The 18564-nt window shown below is 35.2% G+C and overlaps 1 protein-coding gene across 1 annotated transcript in view; it reads right to left on the bottom strand.

The window, feature by feature from the left end:
* Positions 1–18564, bottom strand: part of Noc2 (Nucleolar complex protein 2) — a 173640-nt gene that overhangs the window by 89213 nt on the left and 65863 nt on the right. Inside the window, exons 7-8 of the mRNA XM_090407937.1 lie at positions 14284–14394; positions 2763–2870 (exon numbers count right to left, since the gene is read on the bottom strand). Of these exons, the coding sequence (XP_090264063.1) occupies positions 2763–2870; positions 14284–14394 (219 nt within the window). The remainder of the gene's footprint in view (positions 1–2762; positions 2871–14283; positions 14395–18564) is intronic.

The raw sequence follows: 18564 nt of genomic DNA, 5'->3' as shown, positions 1-18564 counted from the left end.
AGGGTACAGAGGATTTGAAATTGAAAGTGATCACTATTTAGTCTTGAGCAGGAAAAATTGAATTTCATATTGAAAAGAATAACATATAAGAAAGTTTTTAAAGGAATTAAAGTTGAGCAACTCTCAGATGTGAACCGTAGATTAAAATACACAAAGATTATTGAAAAAAAAATGAAAGAGTTTGAGAACAGGAACCAAACCTTGAATATGCAGTGGCAAGCCTTGAAGAAAACCCTGATTGATTCAGCCAGAGAGGCATGTGGTGAGGTTGTCTGCAAGGATAGAAAAATCATAACTCCATGGTGGAAACAGGAAGTTAAAGAGGCAGCAAAGGAAAAGAAGAAAGCATATCAAAAGTTCCTGGTAAATAAGTCAGCTTTTGCTCTTAGAGAATACAGAGACAAATGTAAGAAAGCGAAACACTGTGTAAAACTAGCTAAACAAAGGTCATTGGAAGACTTTGGAAAGAACACAGAAAATAAATATCAAGGTGGCAAGATATTCTGGAGGTAGTTGAAGAAGCCTAGAAATGGAGGAAAGAGTACTGTAAAAGGAATTAGAGATGATAAACGTGATGTGAAAACGGGAGAAAAAGATATCCATGAAGTATGGAGTAATTACTATGATAAACTGCTAAATGAAACAAGCAGTGATGACAGCACAGTGATAAAAAACACTGACCAGGCATGAAGTCAGGAATACATATCCATACTTGAAATAGAAAAAGCTATTAAAGGCTTGAAATGTGGAAAGGCAGCAGGAGTAGATGATATTCGACCAGAAATGCTGAAGTATGGTGGTATAAAAGTCTTACAGTGGCTGCACTGCATAGTTCAGAAAGCCTAGACAGAGGGACAAATTCTAGATGATTGGAGTAGAGCTCTCATAGTACCCATATATAAAAAGGGAAATAAAACTGAATGTGAGAATTACAGAGGTATTTTCCCTACTGAGTGTTCCTGGTAAGATATATGCAAGTATACTTGAGAAACAGTTGAGAAGAATTGTGGAAGAAACGCATGGTGAAGAACAAGCTGGATACAGGCCAAATAGAGGCTGTCAGGATCAGATCTTCACTTTACGACATATAGTCGAGAAAGCATGGGAATATAACAAAGATCTGTATTTAAGTTTTGTCGATCTGGAAAAGGCATATGACAAGGTGCCAAGAGAGAAGCTAATCAATACGCTGCAGTTATATGGTGTCAATGGGGCATTATATCAAGCAATACTTAGTCTTTATTTGAGTTGTGATTCAGCAGTTAGAATTGAAGGAAGTACAGGAAGATGGTTTAATGTCAAATCTGGTGTGAGACAAGGATGTACATTATCCCCTCTATTATTCATTATCTATATGGATCACATTATGAAGGAAATTGGTATTAAACATGATATCAAAATTGGAGATGTTAATGTCAGCTCTTTGCTTTATCCATATGATTTTATACTTCTAAATAAATCCGCTACAAGTTTGCAAGATTCAAACTAAATTGAATAACTGTTGTAATAGATATGGTATGAAGGTCAGCAATAAAAAGGCAAAGACAATGAAAATAGGCAGAATCATTGAAAATGTCAACTGTGTTGTGAATGGAGAACCTGTGGAACAAGTAAAACATTTCAGCTCCTTAGGCACGATTTTTAGTGAAGATGGTAAATTAAATATAGAAATAGAATCAACAAAGCTGGTATGGTAGGAAGTCAACTGAATAAATTCATATGGAATAAGAGAGAAATTAGTCGGAACACAAATTAGCTGTATACAAGACAGTGTTCAAACCAGTTTTAACTTATGGATCGAGAGCTGGGTCAGAAGTAAAACACTTGACCAAAGACTAGAGATTGCAGATATGAGAGTCCTGAAAAAGATTAGAGGCATGAACAGGTGGCATCAATGATAACATCATATTAAAAATGAGGATTTTAGGAAAGAACTTGACATTGTCAGCATCCAGGAATGCGTTTGCAGAACTAATCTCAGGTGGTACGGTCACTTAAACAGAATGGGCAAGGAAAGATTAGCAAAATAAGTGTTCTCTGCCACGTTGGCAAGAAAACGACCCAGAGGAAGACCAAGATATAGGTGAATTGATATGGTACAAAGTGCCTTAGACGATAGAAATATAAGATCTGATAATGTTGAAGTCTTGACAAGTAACAGACTGATTTGGAGGAAAATTGTAGATAGAAAATTAGTAATGATGTAAATTTTTCATGTTGTACTATTATATCCTGTACACCCCTTGAGGGTACATGGCAGCAATTTGATGATGATGATGATTTTTGGGATTTTAAAGAAAATTTACAGTTCTTTAAAATCTCCAAAATGATCCACAAAATGAACTTGGTTATCACTGAGCTCAACAGCTGGTTCTAAGCCAAAAGTTTCAATCTCATTCAAACTGCAGTAGCACTAATACTGCATTATGTGACACCTGATCATACAATACAGTATCCAATCCTTCTTAACACAGGCTATGCTGTGTGGCACTCAACTATTACGCCTGAATTTTATATCCTCAGATTAACATGACTTGGATGCTGTACTGAGCTTATCCAACTACCACCAATTACCTATGACAACAAATAAACCTTGTGCTTAATGATAACGTCTTTATGACAAAAATTTCTTAAAGTCAAGATTTGCATAATACTAATACAAATTCAAACTGATTACAATTTAATAACTGCAATATGATGTTGCATGATATTAGTACATTGTGAGAAAGTAAAAACCATTTAACAGAATACATAAAAATTACCTTTAAGGTATCTTCTAGATAACTGGATGTCCGTGCGATGCGGAAAATGCACAGAAATGCTAATATACGAACAGTCTCTTCACTGGTACTCCAGAATACAACCATTTTCTACTGAAACAATGATACAACTTTTCAAGCATAAACATACATATAAATATATATACATAATATAATTTACAAGATCTCACATATTGTAAAATGCACCATTACATATTTATTTTCAAACTTAATATTTAATGATAAACTAGAATAGTGGGGGTGCTTAAGGGTCAAAGCTGTATAACTGAGAGGAGACCTCCACATAGCCGTTAAAGGAATGCGGAGAACCGACCAGGGATTCTGACCTAATGTCCAATCCTCACCTTCTTGTAGTGCACCCTGTTGTGTATCTACTTGGATACTGAACGGACAAGGATGGGCTGGCAATTTGGGATTTAGCCGACCAAATTGTATTCTTATTGGTTAAACCAAAATAAAAAATGATGGTAGAACATAACAAAATTTCATGCCAGCTGGGGTGTCACCCGGTTAAACAAGACCCCCGTTGTTTTTGCCAGGGTACCAGAGCGAACAGCGAAAAGTCAGCTACTGGAACAAATCTGAAAACAAACCTCAACTCAACATCACCAGAGTTAAAGATCGGTACTATCAATGTAAAAAGCCTGAATGGCAAAGAAATGGAGCTAGCTGAGGAATTAGATAAGTACCAGATCGACATAATAGGGGTGACTGAAACAAAAAAGACCAAAACTGGTGAGATCTTTCTGAGCAATAAATGCAAAATGTTATATTCAGGCAATGACAATCAAGGAAAAGAAGGAGTAGCCATAGTATTCAACACAAAATACGAAACTAATCTTCTTGAATAGCAGTCAGCCTCAAGTAGAGTAATGTGGGCAAATATGAGAATGGGGAACTGGACAATGAGACTTATTTGTGCCTATGGTCTCACAGAAGGTTCTACTAAGGTAGAAGTGGAGGAATTTTTTTGAGGCTTTAGAAAAAGCAACTGACACAATGAAAAAGGAAAAGTTGGTCCTTGTTGGGGATCTAAATAGCAGAGTAGGAAATGATTGTGAGACATACAGAAATATTTTTGGAAAATTTGGAGAAAAGAGCAAAGCTAATAATAATGGCAAATATCTGTTGGATTTCTGCTCAGGACATGGCCTGGTTATTACTAACACCATGTTCCAACATAAAAATGTGCACAAATTCACATGGAGAGAAGAGGCTAGGAATAAGAAAAGTCTCATTGACTATGTTATTGTTGATAGTGATGTTTTCTCCCTGGTGCAGGACACCAGAGTGTACAGAGGATTTGAAATTGGAAGTGATCACTATTTAGTGTTGAGCAGGAAAAATTGAATTTCATATTGAAAAGAATAACATGTCAGAAAGTTTTAAAGCGAATAAAAGTTAAGCAGCTCTCAGATGTGAACTGTAGAGTAAAATACACAAAGATTATTGAAGAAAAAATGAAAGAGAATGAGAACAGGAATCAAACCTTGGAGATTCAGTGGCAAACTCTGAAGAAAACATTAATTGATTCAGCCAGAGAGGCATGTGGTGAGGTTGTCTGCAAGGATAGAAAAATCAGAACTCCCTGGTGGACACAGGAAGTTAAAGCGGCAGTAAAGGAAAAGAAGAAAGTACATCAAAAGTTCCTGTCAAATAAGTCAGCTTGTGCTCTTAGAGAATATAGAGACAAATGCAAGAATGCTAAACACTGGGTAAAACTAGCTAAACAAAAGTCATGGGAGGACTTTGGCAAGAATTTAGAAAATAAACATCAAGAAGGTGGCAAAATATTCTGGAGGTTGTAAAAGAAGCTTAAGAATAGAGGAAAGAGTGCTGTAAAAGGAATTGGAGATGATAAAGGTGACATGAAAACGGGAGAAAAAGATATCCTTGAAGTATGGAGTAATTACTTTGAAAAACTGCTAAATGAAACAAGCTGTGATGACAGCAGAGTGGTAATAAACAGTGACCAGGCATGCAGTCAGGAATACATATCCACACTTGAAGTAGAAAAAGCCATCAAAGGCTTGAAATGTGGAAAGGCAGGAGGAGTAGATGATATTCGACCAGAAATGCTGAAGTATGCTGGTATAAGGGTCTTACAGTGGCTGCACTGCATAGTTCAGAAAGCCTGGACAGAGGGACGAATTCCCGATGATTGGAGTAGATCTCTCATAGTACCCATATATAAAAAGGGAAATAAAACTGAATGTGAGAATTACAGAGGTATTTCCCTACTGAGTGTTCCTGGCAAGATCTATGCAAGTATACTTGAGAAACGGTTGAGAAGAATTGTGGAAGAAAAGCTTGGTGAAGAACAAGCTGGATTCAGGCCAAATAGAGGCCGTCAGGATCAGATCTTCACTTTACGACAAATAGTCGAGAAAGCATGGGAATGTAACAAAGATCTGTATTTAAGTTTTGTCGATTTGGAAAAGGCATATGACAAGGTGCCAAGAGAGAAACTATTCAATACGCTGCAGTAATATGGTGTCAATGGGGCATTATATCAAACAATACTTAGTCTTTATTTGAGTTGTAAGTCAGCAGTTAGAATTGAAGGAAGTACAGGAAGATGGTTTAATGTTAAATCTGGTGTGAGACAAGGATGTACATTATCCCCTCTGTTATTCATTATCTATATGGATCACATTATGAAGGAAAGTGGTATTAAACATGATATCAAAATTGGAGATGTTAATGTCAGTTCTTTGCTTTATGCAGATGATGTTATACTTCTAAATAAATCTGCTACAAGTCTGCAAGATTCTCTGACTAAATTGAATAGCTGTTGTAATAGATATGGTATGAAAGTAAGCAATAAAAAGACAAAGATAATGAAAATAGGCAGAATCATTGAAAATGTCAACTGTGTTGTGAATGGAGAACCTGTGGAACAAGTAAAACATTTAAGCTATTTAGGCACGATTTTTACTGAAGATGGTATATTAAATATGGATCTATATGGATCACATTATGAAGGAAAGTGGTATTAAACATGATATCAAAATTGGAGATGTGAATGTCAGGTCTAATTAGCTGTATACAAGACAGTGTTCAAACCAGTTTTAACTTATGGATCTGAGAGCTGGGTCAGAAGTAAAACACTTGACCAAAGACTAGAGATTGCAGATATGAGAGTCCTAAGAAAGATTATAGGCATGAACAGATGGCATCAATGGCTATATCATATTAAAAATGAGGATATTAGGAAAGAACTTGACATTGTCAGCATCCAGGAATGTGTTAGCAGAGCTAATTTCAGGTGGTATGGTCACTTAAACAGAATGGGCGAGGAAAGATTAGCAAAACAAGTGTTCTCTGCCAGGTTGGCAGCAAAACGACCCAGAGGAAGACCAAGATATAGATGGATTGATATGGTACAAAGTGCTTTAGACGATAGAAATATAAGATCTGATAATGTTGGAGGCTTAACAAGTAACAGACTGATTTGGAGGAAAATTGTAGATAGGAAATTAATAATGATGTAATTTTTTTCATATAGTACTATCATATCCTGTACATCCCTTGAGGGTACATGGCAGGAATTTGATGATGATGATGATGACTAGAATAGTGAATTATATTAATTTAATTATCTTAAATTACAAACATTAATTAGAAAAGCATAAAATAAAATTAATGCATAAACCAGGAAGTAAACAAATGCTGGCTTGGTTGGCCAAGCAGTTATTGCATCTGCTTTCCAACCAAGTGGCTCCATGTTCAATGGGTATGGATGCTTGTGATGCCTATCCTAAGACAGAATTTCTTCACATGGTGTGAGACAACTGCCCCTCTTACTGGAGTCTTGTAGTGGCTTGAAAAATTCCACAAGTTAACAGAGTAGGGTTTCTGGATTATGTCAAAATAAATAAAATACAATACAAAATAAAACTAATAAAAATAGATAAACCTCCTCTGCTTAGCACAACAATGGGATTTATGTATTATGCGTTTACAAAAACCTTTCATCGGTGGGTGTCATATTTAGAAATATACAGGGAGGGAAAACAAATTTGTTTTCCTGCATTTGTTATAACAGATTTTATTCTAAGTTGGAAGAAGAGCAGTTAATGAATAAGCTGTCAGTATAAAAGTAAAAGTGATATATACAGAACTAAGCTAACAAGATGAAATTATTGCAGCAGATTTTTAAAGGAATATGTAACAAAATATTGCTTATATAAGTGTTTACAAGTGTTATGCTTTTCAACTTTTCTTTCAAAGGGCAATAATTCATTATATATCAAGGCAAAAAGTATTCATTTGCACTGTCAAATTACCCAAAATTAAAGTAATTAATACTATCTGGAGCGGGAAAGAAGCAGCAAACCGATCATCCCAGCCAACAACAAATGGATGTAGCTGTATCTTCTCAATGTATCTGCATCTGCTGTACCAATACAATTATTGTCTTAACAATTAATTTTATTTTTAATTTTCAATTTTAAGAAAACTTTTATTCAGAACAAAATCAGCTGAGAGAGTAAACAATTGGCACATGGCAACTGGCAGATTCAAGTATATTCTTATCAACTGAAGTGCCTGGATTCTCTACGTTATAAGCAACATTTAAAGAATAAAAACAGAATTTTATATAGAAAACTTTAAATTACTCTACTATGTTAAAAAAGATTAGCAAATTATTTTGGATTCCTTTTTCAAGCAAAACTAATCCCCCCCCTCCACACACACACAGCATTAAGGTGGTCAATGATCTTCCAAGAATTTTTATTTCTCATGTTTAATTTGTATTTATTCACTTTTAAATGAAAAATTTAGTTATCTTTATTTCATATAGATTTATATTTATTTATTTTTTATGTGATTCCCACTCATGAAAGGTTGTATACCAAATTAGTACTGTAGGTGAGTTAAGGATTTCATCCTTTTTTTTAATTAATTTTTATTTTATTTTTTATATAATCTGAAAACTCCATTCTATAGAACATGAACTTTTTCAAGCCACTTCAGGACTCCCATAAGTGGAATGGGGGTCCAACATTGGATGATGAAATTCATCTTCTACCTCAAGACAATTACAAATGTCCATGCCCTGAATGGGATACTTATGGTCACTAGTTCTGATTATTTGTCATATACTGAAAATTTTCACTTGCATCAATTTTATAAAACCCCTTTGATATCTTAAAAGTTACTATCATATCCCCTCTTTTCTGCCTTTCAACTAAATTTTGTAACCCACAAACCTGCCACCATCTTGGTCGCTTCTCTCTGAATCCTCTCTTCCACCTCTTCGTTCCCAAGAAATGCAAGTGATCAAATCTGTGCACAGTAGTCAAGATGCAGCTGATTCATAGCCTTATAAAGAGGTGCAATAACATGTTCTTTGTTAGCATGTTTTTCAGCATCCAAGTAATCCTTTGAGCCAACTTTTCCAATATGCCCTCCGAATTTCAACTCTTTGTCCACCATTTTTGCCAACTCCATAGTCTCAATTTCCTGCAATCTAATATCATCAATATGATATACCATATGCAACCATTTCAACCCAAAGTGCATAATCTTACATTTTGCAATATTGAATTGACAATCATTATCCTTTACCCACAATGCCAATTTATTTACATCATCCTGCAAGATATCTACATCACCTTTATTAACTATTGCTCTCCTAGTTTTGCATCATCAGCAAACAACTGAATATCCCCTCCTAAATCTTTCCCTATGTCATTGACACACAAATTAGAATAGTGGCCCTAATACCGATAATTGAGCTGTTGTTGTGACACAACTTTCTCAAGCAGCATTTGAAAGATGGAACTCGAGGTTAAAGAGTGTTGAATTTGATCCCACTGTTAGAAGGATCTTAATTAAGGATGTAAATGTTCTGGCACCAATTTGTGACCGTGATGATGTGGTACTAAACCCAGGGGCACGCCGGCCATATGTGCAACGTATGTGATGCACACAGGCACCAGGATAGTAATGGTGCTAAAGAGGAGGAAATACTTTAAAAAAAGTTTTTTTTTTTAAAAGTGATTTTTTTATTGGAGGGGGGGGGGGATAGGGCCCCCAACTACAGTTTTGCACACAGGCGCTAGACACTACTGGTGCACCCCTGACTAAACCTGTGAAGTAGAAAACTATACGGATGTTCAAATTAGATCAGGTTACATACTTAGCTACAAAGCTGAAAATTATGAAAACTCAGGAGAAATGCCATTTTGATTGCACAGTTATTATATACTGAATGGGAAGGATATAACAGCAGTGAATAAGAATAAGAAGCTTTGAAAAGAAGCTCAAATGATACAGTATCTCAATATGTCCCAAGAATTCAATGAAAAAATAAGATGGAATGAGATGAACGTGCAACCTTATTAAGCAAGGTGTAGAAGGAGCATTAAAAGAGTAAGAACGAGAGCAGTTATGAAATATAAACTAAAGGTGCTTAAGGGTCAAAGCTATGTAACTGAGAGGAGAACTCCACATAGATTTTAAAGGAATGTGGAGAACCGACCAGGGCTACTGACCTAATGTCCAATTCTCACCTTCTCGTGGTGCACCCTGTTGGGTATCTATCTGGATACTGAACAAAAGAGGATGGGCTGGCAATTTGGGATTTAGCCGACCAAATTATATTCTTACTAGCTTAAACCAATATACAAAATGATGATAAAACATGAGAAAATTTCATGCCAGCTGGGGTTTGCCCGGTTAAACAAGGCCCTTGTTGTTTTCGCCAGGGAACCAGGTCGAACAGCGAAAAGTCAGCTACTGGAACAAATCTGAAAGCAAGGCGCAACTCAACATCACCAAATTTAAAGATCGGTACTATCAACATAAGAAGCCTGAATGGCAAAGAAATGGAGTTAGCTGAGGAATTGGATAAATACCAGATCGATATAATAGGGGTGACTGAATCAAAAAAGACAAAAACTAGTGAGACCTTTCTGAGCAATAAATACAAAATGTTATATTCAGGCAATGACAATCAAGGAAAAGAAGGAGTAGCCATAGTATTCAACACAAAATACGAGGCTAATCTTCTTGAATGCAGGCAGTCTCAAGTAGAGTAATGTGGCAAATATCAGAATGGAGAATTAGACAATGAGACTTATTTATGCCTCTGGTCCCACAGAAGGTTCAACTAAGGTAGAAGTGGAGGAATTTTTTGATGCTTTAGAAAAAGCAACTGACACAATGAAAAAGGAAAAGTTGGTACTTGTTGGGGATCTAAATAGCAGAGTAAGAAATGATTGTGAGACATGCAAAAATATATTGGGAAAATTTGGATAAAAGGGCAAAGCTAATAATAATGGCAAATACCTTTTGGATTTCTGCTCAGGTCATGGACTGGTTATTACTAACACCATGTTCCAACATAAAAATGTGCCCAAATTTACATGGATAGAAGAGGCTAGGAATAAGAAAAGTCTCATTGACTATGTTATTGTTGATAGTGATGTTGTCTCCCTGGTGCAGGACACCAGAGTGTACAGAAGATTTGAAATTGGAAGTGATCACTGTTTAGTCTTGAGTAGGATAAAATTGAATTTCATATTGAAAAGAATAACATGTAAGAAAGTTTTAAAGTGAATAAAAGTGGAGCAGCTCTCAGATGTGAACTGTAGACTAAAATACACAAAGATTATTGAAGAAAAAATGAAACAGTTTGAGAACAGGAATCAAACCTTGGAGAGTCAGTGGCAAACTCAGAAGAAAACACTGATAGATTCTGCCAGAGAGGCATGTGGTGAAGTTGTCTGCAAGGATAAAAAAATCAGAACTCCCTGGTGGACACAGGAAGTTAAAGAGTCAGTGAAGGAAAAGAAGAAAGCATATCAAAACTTCCTCTTAAATAAGTCAGCTTGTGCTCTTAGAGAATATAGAGACAAATGCAAGAATGCTAAACACTGGGTAAAACTAGCTAAACAAAAGTCATGGGAGGACTTTGGCAAGAATATAGAAAATAAATATCAAGAAGGTGGCTAAATATTCTAGAGGTTGTTGAAGAAGCTAAGGAATGGAGGAAAGAGTGCTGTAAAAGGAATTACAGATGATAAAGGTGACATGAAAACGGGAGAAAAAGATATCCTTGAAGTATGGAGTAATTACTTTGAAAAACTGCTAAATGAAACAAGCAGTGATGACAGCACAGTGGTAATAAACAGTGACCAGGCATGCAGTCAGGAATACATATCCATACTTGAAGTAGAAAAAGCCATCAAAGGCTTGAAATGTGGAAAGGCAGCAGGAGTAGATGATATTCGACCAGAAATGCTAAATTATGGTGGTATAAGAGTCTTACAGTGGCTGCACTGCATAGTTCAGAAAGCCTGGACAGAGGGAATAATTCCCGATGATTGGAGTAGAGCTCTCATAGTACCCATATACAAAAAGGGAAATAAAACTGAATGTGAGAATTACAGAGGTATTTCCCTACTGAGTGTTCCTGGCAAGATCTATGCAAGTATACTTGAGAAATGGTTGAGAAGAATTGTGGAAGAAAAGCTTGGTGAAGAACAAGCTGGATTCAGGCCAAATAGAGGCTGTCAGGATCAGATCTTCACTTTACGACAAATGGTCGAGAAAGCATGGGAATATAACAAAGATCTGTATTTAAGTTTTGTCGATTTGGAAAAGGCATATGACAAGGTGCCAAGATAGAACCTATTCAATATGCTGCAGTTATATGGTGTCAATGGGGCATTATATCAAGCAACACTTGGTCTTTATTTGAGTTGTAAGTCAGCAGTTAGAATTGAAGGAGGTACAGGAAGATGGTTTAATGTTAAATCTGGTGTGAGACAAGGATGTACATTATCCCCTCTGTTATTCATTATCTATATGGATCAAATTATGAAGTAGAGTGGTATTAAACATGATATCAAAATTGGAGATGTTAATGTCAGCTCTTTGCTTTATGCGGATGATGTTATACTTCTAAATAAATCCGCTACAAGTCTGCAAGATTCTCTGACTAAATTGAATAGCTGTTGTAATAGATATGTATGAAGGTCAGCAATAAAAAGACAAAGACAATGAAAATAGGCAGAATCATTGAAAATGTCAACTGTGTTGTGAATGGAGAACCTGTGGAACAAGTAAAAATTTCAGCTACTTAGGCACGATTTTTACTGAAGATGGTAAATTATGATAAAGATGGTAAAAATTTTTACTGAAGATGGTAAAAAAAATATAGAAATAGACAACAGAATCAGCAAAGCTGGTATGGTGGGAAGTCAATTAAATAAATTCATATGGAATAAGAGAGAAATTAGTCAGAACACTAAATTAGCTGTATACAAGACAGTGTTCAAACCAGTGTTAACTTATGGATCTGAGAGCTGGGTGAGAAGTAAAACACTTGACCAAAGACTAGAGACCGCAGATGTGAGAGTCTTGAGAAAGATTATAGGCATGAACAGATGGCATCAATGGCAATATCATATTAAAAACGAGGATATTAGGAAAGAACTTGACATTGTCACCATCCAGGAATGTGTTAGCAGACTCAGGTGGTATGGTCACTTAAACAGAATGGGCGAAGAAAGATTAGCAAAACAAGTGTTCTCTGCCAGGTTGGCAAGAAAACGACTCAGAGGAAGACCAAGATATAGATGGATGGATACGGTACAAAGTGCCTTAGACGATAGAAATATAAGATGTGATAATGTTGGAGTCTTGACAAGTAACAGACTGATTTGGAGGAAAATTGTAGATAGGAAGTTAGTAATGATGTAAATTTTTCATGTAGCAATATCATATCCTGTACACCCCTTGAGGATACATGGCAGGAATTTAATGATGATGATGACAAATAACAGACTAAATTGAGGAAAGGTGTTGATAGGAAATTAGTTATAATGCAATTCATTTTTGAAAATATGGATTTTACAACCGTGTTATAACTAACTCTTTTTATTATCCCGATGTTTCAATCTTCATATCAAGATGATCATCTGGAGCATACACAAATATACAGGACAAGCTGAGTTACATTACAAACCATAAGCAAGAGAAACAATGATTTGATCGCATGTTATTCTACTGGCATGACGTCTAGTGGAAAAAAAAAAATTTATAAATTACATCAAGCTAGATTTAATTTAAGATAACATGAATAAACATTTTTTCTTATAGTTTTCTTTCAGTAACAATGATGTCCTATTTTTAGTGTTACAAAATAGGACATTTTAGTATTTATTCCTGCTGGGTGTTTTTATCCAAGTCAGCCATTCTCAAAAAGCATCTCAGAAGAGCAAAATAAGAATAGTAACAAATAACAGACTAAATTGGAGGAAAGGTGTTGATAGGAAATTATTTATAATGTAATTCATTTTCGAAATTATGGATTTTACAAGGGTGTTATAACTAACTCTTTTTATTATCCCAACGTTTCGATCTTCATATCAAGATCATCGTCTGGAGCATACACAAATATACAAGACAACCTGAGTTACATTACAAACTGTAAGCGAGAGAAACGATGATTTGATCGCATGTTATTCTACTGGCATGACCTCTTGTGGGGAAAAAAAAAATTATAAATTACATCAAGCTAGATTTAATTTAAGATAACACGAATAAACATTTTTTCTTATAGTTTTCTTTCAGTAACAACGATGTTCTATTTTCAGCATTACAATTGTTATTTTTGATGTAGGATCCTGGATTTACTACAGTCCTGTTTATAGTTGTTCTTAGAGAGGAAGGTTCCATGGGTTGAATATATTACTTCCACATGTATGGGATTTTTAGACCTTCATTATTGTTCAGATTGGAGTGGTTGATAATGATCTCAGAGGCTTCCTTAAATTTGCATTCATACCATGTTTTGGTGTGATGTACACAACTAGTGCTTTTCCAGTTAATTCTATGTAAGGTATTCAAGGGCATGATCAGAAAGGCCAGCTTAACCTTAATTATTATATTAATGTGTCGTTTATGTTCTTTTTGTCTGATAGCAATTGTGTGTCCTATTTCTCCTATATATGGTATGTTACAGGTGCAATGAATTTATTTTTTCTGATGTCCCTTCAATGTAGAGAATGGTGATAGTTTTATTGAGTCTGGTTTGTCTTTGTTTTTTATTTAGGTCTTGTAGAGAATTTTTGTGTATATTTGTGTATGCTCCAGATGATGATGATCTTGATATGAAGATCAAAACGTCAGGATAATAAAAAGAATTAGTTATAACACAGTTGTATTTATAATGTAAACTTAATCATGTAGTACTATTATAGCATCCTGTATTATTTATCTCTTGAGAGTATATATCAAGAATTTGATTATGGTGATATGAAACCAAATTATTATTCTTCTCATCAATTAATGTGTTAAGCCAATGGGCCCAGCACATTAAGCAGAAGAAGAAGAAATGATATTCTGGCATAGATTTCAATACAAAAGAGGTGTTTAATATAAAAAAAGATAGAATCCATAAATTTTTATTTATTACAATTGTTTTTATTTAACTTCTTACATTATCCAAAATGGAAATCTTAAAATAAACAAAATAATAACTCACCTTTATCAGAATCCGATACATCTTTACGAAGATAAGGTAGAAGGGTATAAGCTGAAGAATATGTTTCAGCAACACTGTAATGACAGAAGGTTCTGCAATGACACCTATTAACTGTAAAAGAAATTAAATATTAAGTTTCCAGAAGAACAATATTTTGATGCATTATTTAGTATTTATTGAATAAAATAAGATAGTAGTAGCAAAGTGTTATTATTTTTGAGATGAACAAAATCAATACAAGTTTCATATATATCTTGGCACACGTCCAACTTGTAGATGAGCTCTTGCTGAGAGCACTCAAACATTTCCAGTCACAGTAGATTAATGTTTTTAACTCTGCTTTTCCTTTAAATAACACACAAAAAAATCTAAGAATGAGCAGGTAGGATTATGTGAATACAAGGGAATTTGTCTTTTTGTGCTCCAAAATTAACATATCCCTACTACCTTTTCAATCTTTCTAACTCATGTGACTCTACAAATTATCATCCAACACATCTTACCTCAGTTCAATCGGAAATGATGGAGAAGGTAATCTTCACAATGTGGATGTCCACCATTTAATCAATGATGAGAAGTCCAGATTTCATCACTCCTGATCCAAAGCTGATTTCCTAATCATCACTACCCATCTTTGGACAAAAGCCATGCAGTTACTCTTGACATTCCTGGGACATCTGATTGGGTGTGGAACAGAGGGTTTTATCCTTTGCAAATGGATTGAAGGCTTTCTTTCAAGCCATGCAACTCAACCTTGGAATATTACTGACACATTTGGGACGTCTAAAATCTCTCTCTAAGAAAGCTTAATGCTATCTAGAATCTGATTAACTGATGACTTCCTTTTTCACAGATTCACTCCACTCCTCTCTCACATCATATCAATTTCTTCTTCAGTTTCTAAAAAACTTGCATCCTTTTCAGCTCAAGATGCTACACTTGTCACTACTAGTTCCATACAAGCTCAATCATACACCAGGAGCTTTTCTAAACATGCTCAATGCTGTGCAGAAGAGAGTTATACAATTGATCAGGGATCTCCTTCTCACTCACAGCTTTACATCTCACAGAACTGGCATTCATCATTCCTATGCATTCCACTAAAATATAAAAAAATAAAATAAAGCAACATTTGGGTTACTTGAACTGCATGTGAATGTTAAGTTTTTTCTAAACATGTTTCCATATCTTAAACTGCAGCTGTCTCATTCTAACCGGTGATCTAAACTAATCTGTGTAGAATTTATGAAACAAAAACACGCATGTTAGAGCAATTATATCACTTACAATTAAGAAAATAACACTTGACCTTTTGATCCTCTATATCAAGGTCATCAGGAAAACATATACCTATGGGAAGCTTTCAGTATTGAGACTAAATTTTAGATAAAGAGTTATAACCAATTATAAGCAATTATAACCCTACAAGTTTCGTAAGTCGGACTTACATCATCAGGGATACTAGTAAAAAAAAGTTAATAAACAAAAGACTAAAAACAATTACTTACAGATATTAGATATTATAATAACTTCACAATTGGTATATACAGTAACCAGTATAAAAACTTAGAGATTTTAATTTTGCTTATCCATAGAACATTACAAAAGTAGACATTATAGCTCAAACTGAAAAGGGAACATGCAATCTTCCAAGAGATTCTGCAGGCCTCACCCACACACAGACTTCAGCTTTATTGCTAAAATCTAAATTATCACATAGAAATATACCAAAACTGGAGTTAACAGGTCTTAAAGAATTACAACGAGATAAACATAGCAATAATTCAGGCAGACAAAGTAAATGCAACAGTGGTTATGAATACAGACAAATACATAAAAAAAAATGAATACTCTATTAGAAGATTCCAGCACCTATTTATTTTTAGACTGGGAGATTCCACATGGCACACAAATAATAAAACTAATGACTTTATCAAAAAGTTACTTAACTGGCCAGAAGAATTAAAAAAATCTTTATTATCAAAATATCCATTAGTCTCAAGAATTTATGGTGCACCAAAAATACACAAAAAAGATATTCCATTATGGCCAGTTGTAGATGGGAGAGATTCCCCGACTTCAAACAGCAAAATATCTGGAGAACCTGATATCACTTCACATAGGAAAAATAGAATCATATGTAAAAAAAATAGCTTACAGTTTATTGAAAATGTAAAAGATACAGTCTTCAGACATCTTAGCAAGTTTAGATGTAGTCAGTCTTTTCACCAATATGCCTAGAGATGACATAGTTAATCTACTTGTAAACCTTTTCCCACTGGACACAGTAAGACCATTCAAACACTGTTATGGAAAACTTTTTTTCATATTTCCGGACAAATGGAAAACCACAATAAACATAGTTATGGAAAATTCCAAAATGAATATAATTAAAAACTATCAGAAGAAACAATAATTTCATTATTGTTACATTGACAATATTTTCGTTGTTTGGTCAGGTGGTCAGGAACAATCTGTATCTCATCTTCCTTTTTCTCTCTTTTACCTTGTGGTATCGAGGGTTTATTAATCATCGGATCTCAAACCATTCACAGGATAAGGTGGTCAGCCCTACACCCCGGTGTATCCTATGTCCTGTAGTGCTGAGTTCTCAAGGCCGGTTTGCCTGCTTTGCAGGATGAAAAACCCCAGGTTAAACTGGGGGGGGGACCCTACTGTCCATGCCCAAGACTGGCTACCTTGGCTATGGCTGAGGAAGATACTTCAGCTCCTCACGTCACCGATGGGAATCGAACCTAGGACACTCCTTCCCCAGGCATATGGTTATGAAGTGCACAGCCATTAGGCTAACTGCACGGACAGGATCAATATATATGTTAAATAATTTCAAAGATTATCTGAACAGCTTCCATCCTAATATAAAACTTACTCTTGAATTGGAAGATCACAAAAAAGGTTTCTTGATATCCTTGTCGAAATAAATGAAGAAAAAAAATATCCATTTCAGTATACAGAAAACCTACCACAACGGAAGATTTTTAAATGCCGCCTCACATCATCATCCATTACAAAAGACAGGCATGATTAAAGCATTACAAGATAGAGCATACAATATATCTAGCACATCAATTAAGAGGAATGAAGACCTGCTCTAACTGAGACAGAACTTTGCACTTAATAGTTATGAACCCAAGACAATCAACAATCTTAATACACCTCCTTTACTTAAACAAGATTGTAAGAATGCAATCATGGTACCTTACATCAAGAATGTTACAGTGGCTAAGTTGATCTGGGAGTACAACATCAAAGTGGCTTTTTACCTTTGCATAAAATCTCCAGATTCTTACATCAACCCAAACCTCTATATCACCACATGAAAAAACCAGGCATTTATGAGATTCATTGCTATTGTGGCATTTGCTATGTAGGAAAGACAGAAAGGTCAAGTCCACACTTCTGAACATGTAAAAGACATCAAAAAAAGAAGAAAGCATAAATCAGGTTTGGCACCCCACACAACTACCACAAGCCATAAGTAGTTCAGCAACAAACAAAAATGCCATATAGTGATCATAAATGGTTTCCAAGAAAGTTCAAGGAAGCCTTGCAAATGCTTAGGTGCCTCACACAATGTAACAACAATCAAGGCTTAATCTTACAAGTTTGATCTGCTTTTATTAATAATCTAACTGCCACAGACCTATGATATGACACGTGCAATGCCACAGAATGTGACAGCAACAACTAGCAGTGTTCCAACACATACAGTAATGATAAAGTTTCTATTCTTGTTACTTATTTGTGTACCAATTGTGAAGTTAAGATAACATCTAATATGTGTAATTGATTGTTTCTAGTCTTTTGTTGTGTTTAACTTTTTTTACTAGTTGGGCATGTTTGCCTCTAACCACTGTTGTGTGGTTCTTGCCTTGTGTACAGGAGATGAGTCCTGTTGGAAGGTCCACTGTCTACTGTGAAACAAGGTGTTCAGTGACCATACCACAGGTTTCAGAATGGTGCCTTGTTCTTTGGCAGAGGTTTCAACCTCTTTCTCACAGAAATGAAACTTGAATATTTCTTGATACATCACCCTTCGACAAACCATCACTGAAGTAGGATTGATGATCTCTCTCTGAATCTTGGGTGCTATGCACATGCTGTGCGACCATCCAGGGCACATGCCTGATCGTACTGGCAGTTAAACGACTCTTCAATAGTGAAAATGTTCTTATCTGTGAAGAGGATATCTCTGTGTCTGTTGTTCACGTACCATCACAGAAGTACCTTTGATTTTATCACCCTCTGCTGCATAAGTTG

This window comes from Typopeltis vanoorti, chromosome 2 (assembly GCF_054136105.1).
Source record: "Typopeltis vanoorti isolate ZY-2024b chromosome 2, IOZ_Tvanoo_1.0, whole genome shotgun sequence".
NCBI classification, from domain to species: domain Eukaryota; kingdom Metazoa; phylum Arthropoda; class Arachnida; order Uropygi; family Thelyphonidae; genus Typopeltis; species Typopeltis vanoorti.
The sequence above is the reverse complement of the archived record's forward strand: the minus strand, read 5'-3'. Positions and strand labels throughout refer to the sequence as shown.